This window comes from Pleurodeles waltl, chromosome 6 (assembly GCF_031143425.1).
Source record: "Pleurodeles waltl isolate 20211129_DDA chromosome 6, aPleWal1.hap1.20221129, whole genome shotgun sequence".
Taxonomy (NCBI): domain Eukaryota; kingdom Metazoa; phylum Chordata; class Amphibia; order Caudata; family Salamandridae; genus Pleurodeles; species Pleurodeles waltl.
The window spans coordinates 1,618,921-1,631,395 of record NC_090445.1 but is presented as its reverse complement, the minus strand read 5'-3'; the positions used below and the strand labels follow the sequence as shown (position 1 = coordinate 1,631,395).

The 12,475-nt window shown below is 48.0% G+C and overlaps 1 protein-coding gene across 1 annotated transcript in view; it reads right to left on the bottom strand.

Annotated features, from left to right (window-relative positions):
- Positions 1 to 12,475, bottom strand: part of COL27A1 (collagen type XXVII alpha 1 chain) — a 1,169,012-nt gene that overhangs the window by 150,234 nt on the left and 1,006,303 nt on the right. Inside the window, exons 46-47 of the mRNA XM_069236924.1 lie at positions 9,648 to 9,701; positions 9,456 to 9,563 (exon numbers count right to left, since the gene is read on the bottom strand). Coding sequence (XP_069093025.1) covers positions 9,456 to 9,563; positions 9,648 to 9,701 — 162 coding nt within the window. The remainder of the gene's footprint in view (positions 1 to 9,455; positions 9,564 to 9,647; positions 9,702 to 12,475) is intronic.

The following is a 12,475-nucleotide window of genomic DNA, read 5'->3' as shown; positions in this document are numbered from 1 at the left end:
TGTACATGAAATAAATACTCTGTGCCTTGCTCTCTGTGTGTCCTTCTATATGTAATAAGTACTCTGTACCTCGCTCTGTGTGTGTCCTTGTACATGTAATAAATACTCCATGCCTTGCACTCTGTGTGTCCTTTATATGTAATAAATACTCTGTGCCTCGCTCTCTGTGTGTCCTTGTATATGTAATAAATACTCTGTGCCTCGCTCTCTGTGTGCCCTTGTACATGTAATAAATACTGTGCCTTGCTCTCTGTGTGTCTGTGCATATGTAATAAATACTCCATGCCTTGCTCTCTGTGTGTCCTTGTATATGTAATAAATACTCTGTACCTCGCTCTTTGTGTGTCCTTGTACATGTAATAAATACTCCATGCCTCGCACTCTGTGTGTCCTTGTATATGTAATAAATACTCTGTGCCTCGCTCCCTGTGTATCCTTGTACATGTAATAAATACTCTGTGACTCGCTCTCTGTGTGTCTCTGTACATGTAATAAATACTCTATGCCTCGCTCTGTGTGTGTCTCTGTACATGTAATAAATACTCTGTGCCTCGCTCTCTGTCTGTCCCTGTACATGTAAAAACCACTCTGTGCCTCTCCTCTCTCTGTGTCCTTGTCCATGTAATAAATACTCTGTGCCTCTCCTCTCCGTGACCTTGTATATGTAATAAATACTCTGTAACATGCTCTCTGAGTGTCCCTGTACATGTAATAAATACTCTGTGCCTCGTTCTCTGCATGTCTCTGTACATGTAATAAATACTCTGTGCCTCTCCTCTCTGTGTCCTTACCCATGTATCACTCCATGTCTCGCTCTCTGTGTGTCTCTGTACATATGATAAATACTCCATGACTTGCTCTCTGTGTGTCTCTGTACATGTAATAAATACTCCATACCTCGCTCTCTGTATGTCTTTGTACATGTAATTAATACTCTGTGCCTCTCTTCTTTGTGTGTCACTGTACATGTAATACATACTCTGTGCCTCTTCTCTGTGTGTGTTCCTGTACATGTAATAAATACTCTGTGCCTCTTCTCTCTGTGTGTCCTTGTAGATATAATACTCTGTGCATCTTCTGTGTGTCCTTGTACATGTAATAAATACTCTATGCCTCGCTCTCTGTGTGTTTCTGTACATATAATAAATACTCCATGACTTGCTCTCTGTGTGTCTCTGTACATGTGATAAATACTCCATACCTCGCTCTCTGTATGTCTCTGTACATGTAATTAATATTGTGTGCCTCTCTTCTTTGTGCGTCACTGTACATGTAATACATACTCTGTGCCTCTTCTCTGTGTGTGTTCCTGTACATGTAATAAATACTCTGTGCCTCTTCTCTCTGTGTGTCCTTGTAGATATAATACTCTGTGCATCTTCTGTGTGTCCTTGTACATGTAATAAATACTCTATGCCTCGCTCTCTGTGTGTCTCTGTACATATAATAAATACTCCATGACTTGCTCTCTGTGTGTCTCTGTACATGTAATAAATACTCCATACCTCGCTCTCTGTATGTCTCTGTACATGTAATTAATACTCTGTGCCTCTCTTCTTTGTGCGTCACTGTACATGTAATACATACCCTGTGCCTCTTCTCTGTGTGTGTTCCTGTAAATGTAATAAATAATCTGTGCCTCCGCTCTCTGTGTCCTTCTACATGTATAATTCTGTGCCTCCGCTCTCTGTGTCCTTGTACATGTATAACTCAGTGCCTTCGCTCTCTGTGTCCTTGAACATGTATAACTCTGTGCCTCCGCTCTCTGTGTCCTTCTACATGTATATCTCTGTGCCTCCGCTCTCTGTGTCCTTGTACATGTGTAACTCTGTGCTTGCTCTCTCTGTGTCCTTCTACATGTATAACTCTGTGCTTTCACTCTCTGTGTCCTTTTACATGTATAACTCTGTGCCTCTGCTCTCTGTGTCCTTGTACATGTATAACTCTTTGCCTCCGCTCTCTGTGTGCTTGAACATATATAACTCTGTGCCTCTGCTTTCTGTGTCCTTCTACATGTGTAAATCTGTGCCTCTGCTCTGTGTGTTCTTGTACATGTATAACTCTGCGCTTTCACTCGCTGTGTCCTTGTACATGTATAACTCTGTGCCTCTGCTCTCTGTGTCCTTGTACATGTATAACTCTGTGCCTCTACTCTCTCTGTGTCCTTGTACATGTTTAACTCTGTGCCTCTGCTCTCTGTGTCCTTGTACATGTATAACTCTGTGCTTTCACTCTCTGTGTCCTTGTACATGTATAACTCTTTGCCTCTGCTCTCTGTGTACTTGTACATGTATAACTCTGTGCCTCTGCTCTCTGTGGCCTTGTACATGTATAACTCTGTGCCTCTGCTCTCTGTGTCCTTGTACATGTATAACTCTGAGCCTCCGCTCTCTGTGTCCTTGTACATGTATAACTCTGTGCCTCCACTCTGTGTCCTTTTACATGTATAACTCTGTGCCTCCACTCTCTTTGTCCTTGTACATGTATAACCCTGTGCCTCTGCTCTCTGTGTCTTTGTACATGTATTAATCTGTGTCTCTGCTCTCTGTGTCTTTGCACATGTATAACTCTGTGCCTCTGCTCTCTGTGTGCCGTTGTACACGTTTAACTCTGTGCCTCCGCTCTCTGTTTGTCGTTGTACACGTATAACACTGTGCCTCCACTCTCTGTGTGCACTTGTACATGTAGAACTCTGCACCTTTGGTCTCTCTGTGTCCTTGTACATGTATAACTCTGTGCCTCTGCTCTCTGTGTCCTTGTACATGTATAACTCTTTGCCTCCGCTCTCTGTGTCCTTGAACATGTATAACTCTGTGCCTCCGCTCTCTGTGTCCTTCTACATGTATATCTCGGTGCCTCCGCTCTCTGTGTCCTTGGACATGTGTAACTCTGTGCTTGCACTCTCTGTGTCCTTCTACATGTATAACTCTGTGCTTTCACTCTCTGTCCTTTTACATGTATAACTCTGTGCCTCTGCTTTCTGTGTCCTTGTACATGTATAACTCTGTGCCTCTGCTCTCCATGTCCTTGTACATGTATAACTCTGTGCCTCAGCTCTGTGTCCTTGTGCATGTATAACTCTGTGCCTCTACTCTCTGTGTGTCCTTGTACATGTTTAACTCTGTGCCTCTGCTCTCTGTGTCCTTGTACATGTATATCTCTGTGCCTCTGCTCTCTGTGTCCTTGTACATTTATAACTCTGTGCTTTCACTCTCTGTGTCCTTGTACATGTATAACTCTGTGCCTCTGCTCCCTGTGTACTTGTACATGTATAACTCGGAGCCTCCACTCTCTGTGTCCTTGTACATGTATAACTCTGTGCCTCTGCTCTCTGTGTCCTTGTACATGTATAACTCTGTGCCTCCGCTCTCTGTGTCCTTGAACATGTATAACTCTGTGCCTCCGCTCTCTGTGTCCTTGTACATGTATAACTCTGTGCTTTCACTCTCTGTGTCCTTGTACATGTATAACTCTGTGCCTCCGCTCTCTGTGTCCTTGTACATGTATAACTCTGTGCTTTCACTCTCTGTGTCCTTGTACATGTATAACCCTGTGCCTCTGCTCTCTTTGTCCTTGTACATGTATAACTCTGTGCCTCTGCTCTCTGTGTCCTTGTACATGTATAACTCTGTGCCTCTGCTCTCTGTGTCCTTGAACATGTATAACTCTGTGCCTCCACTCTCTGTGTCCTTGTACATGTATAACTCTGTGCCTCAGATCTGTGTCCTTGTACATGTATAACTCTGTGCCTCCGCTCTCTGTGTCCTTGTACATGTATAACTCTGTGCCTCTGCTCTCTGTGTCCTTGTACATGTATAACTCTGTGCCTCTGCTCTCTGTGTCCTTGTACATGTATAACTCTGTGCCTCCACTCTCTTTGTCCTTGTACATGTATAACCCTGTGCCTCTGCTCTCTGTGTCTTTGTACATGTATAACCCTGTGCCTCTGCTCTCTTTGTCCTTGTACATGTATAACTCTGTGCCTCTGCTCTCTGCGTCCTTGTACATGTATAACTCTGTGCCTCTGCTCTCTGCGTCCTTGTACATGTATAACTCTGTGCCTCTGCTCTCTGTGTCCTTATACATGTATAACTCTGTGCCTCCGCTCTCTGTGTCCTTGTACATGTATAACTCTGTGGCTCTGCTCTCTGTGTACTTGTACATGTATAACTCGGAGCCTCCACTCTCTGTGTCCTTGTACATGTATAACTCTGTGCCTCCACTCTCTGTTTGTCCTTGTACATGTATAACTCTGTGCCTCCACTCTCTTTGTCCTTGTACATGTATAACTCCTTCTACATGTATAACTCTGTGCATCTGCTCTCTGTGTCCTTGTACATATATAACTCTGTGCCTCCGCTCTCTGTGTCCTTGTACATGTATAACTCTGTGCCTCCACGTCTTTGTCCTTGTACATGTATAACCCTGTGCCTCTGCTCTCTTGTGTCTTTGTACATGTATTATTCTGTGTCTCTGCTCTCTGGGTCTTTGCACATGTATAACTCTGTGCCTCTGCTCTCTGTGTGCCGTTGTACACGTATAACTCTGTGCCTCCGCTCTCTGTTTGTCCTTGTACACGTATAACTCTGTGCCTCCACTCTCTGTGTGCACTTGTACATGTAGAACTCTGCACCTTTGGTCTCTCTGTGTCCTTGTACATGTATAACTCTGTGCCTTTGCTCTCTGTGTCCTTGTACATGTATAACTCTGTGCCTCTGCTCTCCATGTCCTTGTACATGTATAACTCTGTGCCTCTGCTCTCTGTGTCCTTGAACATATATAACTCTGTGCCTCTGCTTTCTGTGTCCTTCTACATGTGTAACTCTGTGCCTCTGCTCTGTGTGTTCTTGTACATGTATAACTCTGCGCTTTCACTCGCTGTGTCCTTGTACATGTATAACTTTGCGTCAGCTCTCTCTCTGAGTCTTTGTACATGTATCATTTTGTGTCTCTGCTCTCTGTGTCTTTGGACATGTATAACTCTGTGCCTCCGCTCTCTGTGTCCTTGAACATGTATAACTCTGTGCCTCCGCTCTCTGTGTCCTTCTACATGTATAACTCTGTGCCTCTGCTCTCTGTGTCCTTGTACATGTATAACTCTGTGCCTCTGCTCTCTGTGTCCTTGAACATGTATAACTCTGTGCCTCCGCTCTCTGTGTCCTTGTACATGTATAACTCTGTGCCTCAGCTCTGTGTCCTTGTACATGTATAACTCTGTGCCTCCGCTCTCTGTGTCCTTGTACATGTATAACTCTGTGCCTCTGCTCTCTGTGTCCTTGTACATGTATAACTCTGTGCCTCTGCTCTCTGTGTCCTTGTACATGTATAACTCTGTGCCTCCACTCTCTTTGTCCTTGTACATGTATAACCCTGTGCCTCTGCTCTCTGTGTCTTTGTACATGTATAACCCTGTGCCTCTGCTCTCTTTGTCCTTGTACATGTATAACTCTGTGCCTCTGCTCTCTGCGTCCTTGTACATGTATAACTCTGTGCCTCTGCTCTCTGCGTCCTTGTACATGTATAACTCTGTGCCTCTGCTCTCTGTGTCCTTATACATGTATAACTCTGTGCCTCCGCTCTCTGTGTCCTTGTACATGTATAACTCTGTGGCTCTGCTCTCTGTGTACTTGTACATGTATAACTCGGAGCCTCCACTCTCTGTGTCCTTGTACATGTATAACTCTGTGCCTCCACTCTCTGTTTGTCCTTGTACATGTATAACTCTGTGCCTCCACTCTCTTTGTCCTTGTACATGTATAACTCCTTCTACATGTATAACTCTGTGCATCTGCTCTCTGTGCCCTTGTACATGTATAACTCTGTGCCTCCGCTCTCTGTGTCCTTGTACATGTATAACTCTGTGCCTCCACGTCTTTGTCCTTGTACATGTATAACCCTGTGCCTCTGCTCTCTGTGTCTTTGTACATGTATTATTCTGTGTCTCTGCTCTCTGGGTCTTTGCACATGTATAACTCTGTGCCTCTGCTCTCTGTGTGCCGTTGTACACATATAACTCTGTGCCTCCGCTCTCTGTTTGTCCTTGTACACGTATAACTCTGTGCCTCCACTCTCTGTGTGCACTTGTACATGTAGAACTCTGCACCTTTGGTCTCTCTGTGTCCTTGTACATGTATAACTCTGTGCCTTTGCTCTCTGTGTCCTTGTACATGTATAACTCTGTGCCTCTGCTCTCCATGTCCTTGTACATGTATAACTCTGTGCCTCTGCTCTCTGTGTCCTTGAACATATATAACTCTGTGCCTCTGCTTTCTGTGTCCTTCTACATGTGTAACTCTGTGCCTCTGCTCTGTGTGTTCTTGTACATGTATAACTCTGCGCTTTCACTCGCTGTGTCCTTGTACATGTATAACTTTGCGTCAGCTCTCTCTCTGAGTCTTTGTACATGTATCATTTTGTGTCTCTGCTCTCTGTGTCTTTGGACATGTATAACTCTGTGCCTCCGCTCTCTGTGTCCTTGAACATGTATAACTCTGTGCCTCCGCTCTCTGTGTCCTTCTACATGTATAATTCTGTGCCTCTGCTCTCTGTGTCCTTGTACATGTATAACTCTGTGCCTCTGCTCTCCATGTCCTTGTACATGTATAACTCTGTGCCTCTGCTCTCTGTGTCCTTGTACATGTATAACTCTGTGCCTCCGCTCTCTGTGTGCTTGAACATATATTACTCTGTGCCTCTGCTCTCTGTGTCCTTCTACATGTGTAACTCTGTGCCTCTGCTCTCTGTGTTCTTGTACATGTATAACTCTGTGCCTCCGCTCTCTGTGTCCTTCTACATGTATAATTCTGTGCCTCCGCTCTCTGTGTCTTTCTACATGTATAATTCTGTGCCTCCGCTCTCTGTGTCCTTCTACATGTATAACTGTGTGACTCCGCTCTCTGTGTCCTTCTACATGTATAACTCTGTGCCTCCGCTCTCTGTGTCCTTGTACATGTATAACTCTGTGCCTAAGCTCTCTGTGTCCTTCTACATGTATAATTCTGTGCCTCTACTCTCTGTGTGCCTTTGTACACGTATAACTCTGTGCCTCCACTCTCTGTGTGCACTTGTACAAGTAGAACTCTACACCTTTGGTCTCTCTGTGTCCTTGTACATGTATAACTCTGTGCCTTCGCTCTTTGTGTCTTTGTACATGTATTATTCTGTGTCTCTGCTCTCTGTGTCCTTGTACATGTATAACTCTGTGCCTCTGCTCTCTGCGTGTCCTTCTACATGTGTAACTCTGTGCCTCTGCTCTCTGTGTTCTTGTACATGTATAACTCTGTGCCTCCGCTCTCTGTGTGCTTGAACATTTATAACTCTGTGCCTCCGCTCTCTGTGTCCTTCTACATGTGTAACTCTGTGCCTCGGCTCTCTGTGTTCTTGTACATGTATAACTCTGCGCTTTCACTCGCTGTGTCCTTGTACATGTATAACTGTGCGTCAGCTCTCTCTCTGTGTCTTTGTACATGTATTATTTTGTGTCTCTGCTCTCTGTGTCTTTGCACATGTATAACTCTGTGCCTCTACTCTCTGTGTGCCGTTGTACACGTATAACTCTATGCCTCCACTCTCTCTGTGTCCTTGTACATGTATAACTCTGTGCGTCTGCTCTCTGCGTGTCCTTGTACGTGTATAACTCTGTGCCTTTGCTCTCTGTGTCCTTGTACATGTATAACTCTGTGCCTCTGCTCTCTGTGTCCCTATACATGTATAACTCTGTGCCTCTGCTCTCTGTGTCCTTGTACATGTATAACTCTGTGCCTTCGCTCTGTGCGTGTCCTTTCACATGTATTACACTGTATGTCTGCTCATTGCATGTCCTTGTGCATGTATATCTCTGTGCTTCCACTCTCTGAGTGTCCTTGTACATGTATAGCTCTGTTCCTTCGCTCTGTGCGTGTCCTTTCACATGTATTACACTGTGCCTCAGCTCTCTCCGTGTCCATGAACATGTATTACTCTGTGTGTCCTTGTACATGTTTACTGAGGCACTCAGCTTCCTGCATGTGATTTTACATGTATAAAAACTCCTTCATCTCCCTGAATGTCTTTGTGTAAAGTGTAGCTTAGCTTATGTTTGCAATGTGTGTGTCTAATCTGTGTCAGCACGTCTCTCTATCACTGCTCTCTACCACCCTATCTCTCCCCCCTCTCTCTCTCACTTCTGTCTCTATCCCCAGGTCTCTCCTCCCCATCTCACCCTCCTCTCTTTAGCTCTCCCCTTCCTTTCCCTCTAACTCCCCTGTCTCCCCGCTCAGCTGGCCTTTCGTCTGTCTCACTCTGCCTCCCTCCTCCTCCTCTCTAACCCACCTTTCTTCACTCTCTTTCTATGTTACTCCACCTCCCTGAGTCTTTCTCCCACCTTCTCCTCTCTCCCCTATTTCTATTCACACCAGCACCTCTAGTCTCTCTTCACCCCTCTGTCTCCCTCTGGAAGTTAACTTGCACCTCGTCTTTCTCTGTCTGCCTTTGTCTGTGTTTCTCTTGCATGGACTCCCTCCTCTCTCCAGGGTCCACCTCATCATCTCCCCCTCCCCACTCTCTCTAGGATCCACCTCACCGTCCCTCCCCCTCTCCACTCTCTCCAGGGTCCACCTCACCACCCCCCTCTCCACTCTCTCTAGGGTCCACCTCACCATCTCACCATCCCCCCTCTCCACTCTCTCTAGGGTGCACCTCATCATCTCCCCCTCCCCACTCTCTCTAGGATCCACCTCACCGTCCCTCCCCCTCTCCACTCTCTCCAGGGTCCACCTCACCACCCCCTCTCCACTCCCTCTAGGGTCCACCTCACCATCTCACCACCCCCCTCTCCACTCTCTCTAGGGTGCACCTCACCACCTCACCACCCCCTCTCCACTCTCTCCAGGGTCCACCTCACCACCCCCTCTCTACCCTCTCTAGGATCCACCTCACCACCCCTCTCCACTCCCTCTAGGGTCCACCTCACCATCTCACCACCCCCCTCTCCACTCTCTCCAGGGTCCACCTCACCATCCCCCCTTCTCCACTCTCTCCAGGGTCCACCTCACCATCTCACCATCCCCCCTCTCCACTCTCTCTAGGGTCCACCTCACCACCCCCTCTCCACTCCCTCTAGGGTCCACCTCACCATCTCACCATCCCCCCTCTCCACTCTCTCTAGGGTGCACGTCACTATCCCCCCTCTCTACCCTCTCTAGGATCCACCTCACCATCCCCCCCTACTCTCTCTGGGGTCCACCTCCCCATCTGACTTTCTCGTCCCTTTTTCCTCTCCTCTTTCTTGGTCTGTCTCACCTACCTCTTCACCCCCCACCCCCACTTCCATAACAGTTGTTACCTTCCCTTCTTTACCTCCTCTGCCTCACTCTCTCCTTTTCCTGTCATCTCCTTTCCTCTAGTTCCCTCTTCCTTCTCTGTCTCCATGTCTGCCCCCCCTCTCGCTCTCTAATATATAATATTCCACATCTTACCTGCAGTCCAATGATGCCATCCATCCCTGGCGTCCCGTCTGCCCCTGGAGGCCCCTCCAAGCCTTGTCTGCCCATCACGCCTTTAGGCCCCAGTGGTCCAACCAGGCCCTAAAGCCCAAGAAAAGGCTAGAATGAGCACCAGTGTGAATGCGCCATGAGGCAGGAGTTGGGGAGCTTGATTTCAGTACTTACCGGGATGCCTGGTGCCCCCACCTCACCACGCGGCCCTGGCTTCCCTTTGGGGCCCTGGAAGAGAGAGAGAGAAGAAAAGCTAACATGCCTTCCTTGACACGAGTCACCAAAAGGGGTCTCCAGGGAGCTCACGAGGGCGAGCCACGCAGCACCACAAACAAAGCAGACAGCCCTATATGAACGGACGCCCACCTTTCCGTGCCACCTTCTCTAAGCCTTCTACTGCTTGTTTGTTGCAGGTACACAGCCCGGCATGCCAGGGCAGATGGTTGCCAAGCTGTATAAAGCGCTGTCTTCAGGCCTTATTCATTGCCCTGCTTAAAACTTTAAATGACTTAGGGCGAAAGGGCAATAGACTGGAATGCGGCCCAGAGTAATTATTAGTGACTGAGATTAATCACTCTTTGTGTACCTCAGTGTGTCGCCCTAGGTGTGCTGGGTATGCCCAAACATGGGTCCGGTGCACACCGTGCCACTGGAGCCAAGCTAAACCCAACTGAAGAGGCCAATCAGGGCAAACCTGGTCTTGGTTGCTTGCCTTCTGTTGCTTGTCGGCAGTCGGGCTGGACTGTTCCTACTAGAGCAGGGTCAAGACGGATTTGCATATGACCAATGCGTTATTGAGGTGTCATGGTGGGCACAAGAATAGTGGACTGGAAAGCAACCCCGGGAGATTACCAGTGGCTGAGACTAATTCAAGCAGTCCACCCATCGCTTTTTGAATGTACCTTAAATAAAAGGAGACACCCCCAAAATCGTGGAACCTAAAACCCACCACCGAAACCACAGGATTCCAACCTATAAAAACTAGTGGATTCTTTTACAATGTCTGAGTGTCCCCTGGCTGATGCTAGTGGCCACTAAGCATCCCTGCTAGTTCCTGAAGTCCAGAGCCAAGTGAGGGTGCTCCTGGTCCCTTTTGTTTGTGATTGAAACAGATAAAAGAAAATGTTATTTATCTTCAATGCAAATCTTTCTGGTGGACACACTGTCTACCTGCAGATTCCTCACCTCATGAAGCTCCCCCAGGTGGCAGGCTGGATCTGGAAAGAGTTGCATTATCTTTTCCATGCTGACAGGTGGCGCCATAGCTCCAAGTAATCTCAGGAAACTTCCTGGATGTGATGTCACACAGCCAACATGGTGGCACCCGGATGTTGATGTCCGGTCGCAACCTTTTTGGACCTCAGTGGCAAAGATTTGCCCAGGGAATTCAAATTCATAAAACCCACCAGGTATCACATAGTCAGCAAAGTAACTAGGCCTTGAAGAAATTTGCTTTGCTAGAGTTTAATTAGCATAATGTTGGCAACTTTGCATTACTCTTGCTACACAAAATGACCATAGTTAAGCTATTATGCCACATTGCATTATTACACACCATTTGTAGGACAGACTGAGGCCAGAGCCTCTGCACTATGCCAAGGATGCCAAACCATCCACCCCGGCCACTGGCAGATGGGAAGTGCATGCTTAAAGACACAAGGACTCAGAACACATTCACACCAAAGGATTGTCTCCTACATGGCCAAGCACTTTTTTAAGAACCAGAAGCCACCACTGGAAAAGCTTCCGGATCCAGCCTGGCACCGGGAAAGTCAAGAGATGAGCAATCTGTGGTTAGAAGTGTCCATCAGAAAGTATGACGCAAAGGTCCCTGTCTGTTTTTATCTGTCACTCCTATCACCCCTGTGCCGAGCAGAGCACTGTCGGGAATGAAAGAGCTATGTATATAACAGCAAGGAGAAAAGATCACATAGAACATTTTTACATCAAGAACGGAATAAGCATTAAATGAAAACAAATAAATAAAACTTAAATAAAATTAAAAGACAGAGGGGCTCATTCTGAGCCCGGCGGGCGGCGGGAGCCGCCCGCCTGGAGGGAGCCGCCAAATGACCGCACCGCGGTCAATAGACCGCGGCGGCCATTCAGACATTTCCTCTGGGCCGGCGGGCGCTCTCCAAAAGAGCGCCCGCCGGCCCAGAGGAAATGCCCCTGCAACGAGGACGCCGGCTCAGAATTGAGCCGGCGTAGTTGCAGGGGTGCGACGGGTGCAGTTTGCACCCGTCGCGTATTTCAGTGTCTGCATTGCAGACACTGAAATACACAGTGGGGCCCCCAGGGGCCCCGCGGCACCCCCTACCGCCATCCTGTTCCTGGCGGGCGAACCGCCAGGAACAGGATGGCGGTAGGGGGTGTCAGAATCCCCCATGGCGGCGCAGCAAGCTGCGCCGCCATGGGGGATTCCAAGGGCAGCGGAAAACCGGCGGGAGACCGCCGGTTTTCCTTGTCTGACCGCGGCCGAACCGCCGCGGTCAGAATGCCCTGCGGGGCACCGCCGGTCTGTCGGCGGTGCTCCCGCCGACCCTGGCCCCGGCGGTCTGAGACCGCCGGGGTCAGAATGACCCCCAGAATATATTGAAGCACAATACAAAGTCTTGGGCCTGAAAATACTTTTTACAGGGAGGATACAGTAGGAAGTAAAGATACAGGCTTAAGGTAACAAGGCCTGTGCAGTGCCTATAATGAGGCCACCACCATGGGTTGCGAGGGCGGTATCTATCCTCACTCACAGGGGGACACTTTGGACCTGACACCAGAGCCCACCTCCCCCGAAGCCACAGTAGGCAATCCCAGAGAGAAGCTCACTGGGCTTGCAGGAGGGTCACAGGTGAATAGGAAAGCAGGGGAGCCCGGCACAGCTGGAGAGGACCAGGCAGAGGGCCTCTGTCCCAGGAATCGGCAGGCACTGTCTGTAGGGGCATACACCCCTGATATGGAAAGAGTGGCGCTACGGATGACATACTACTGCCTCCAAGGACAAA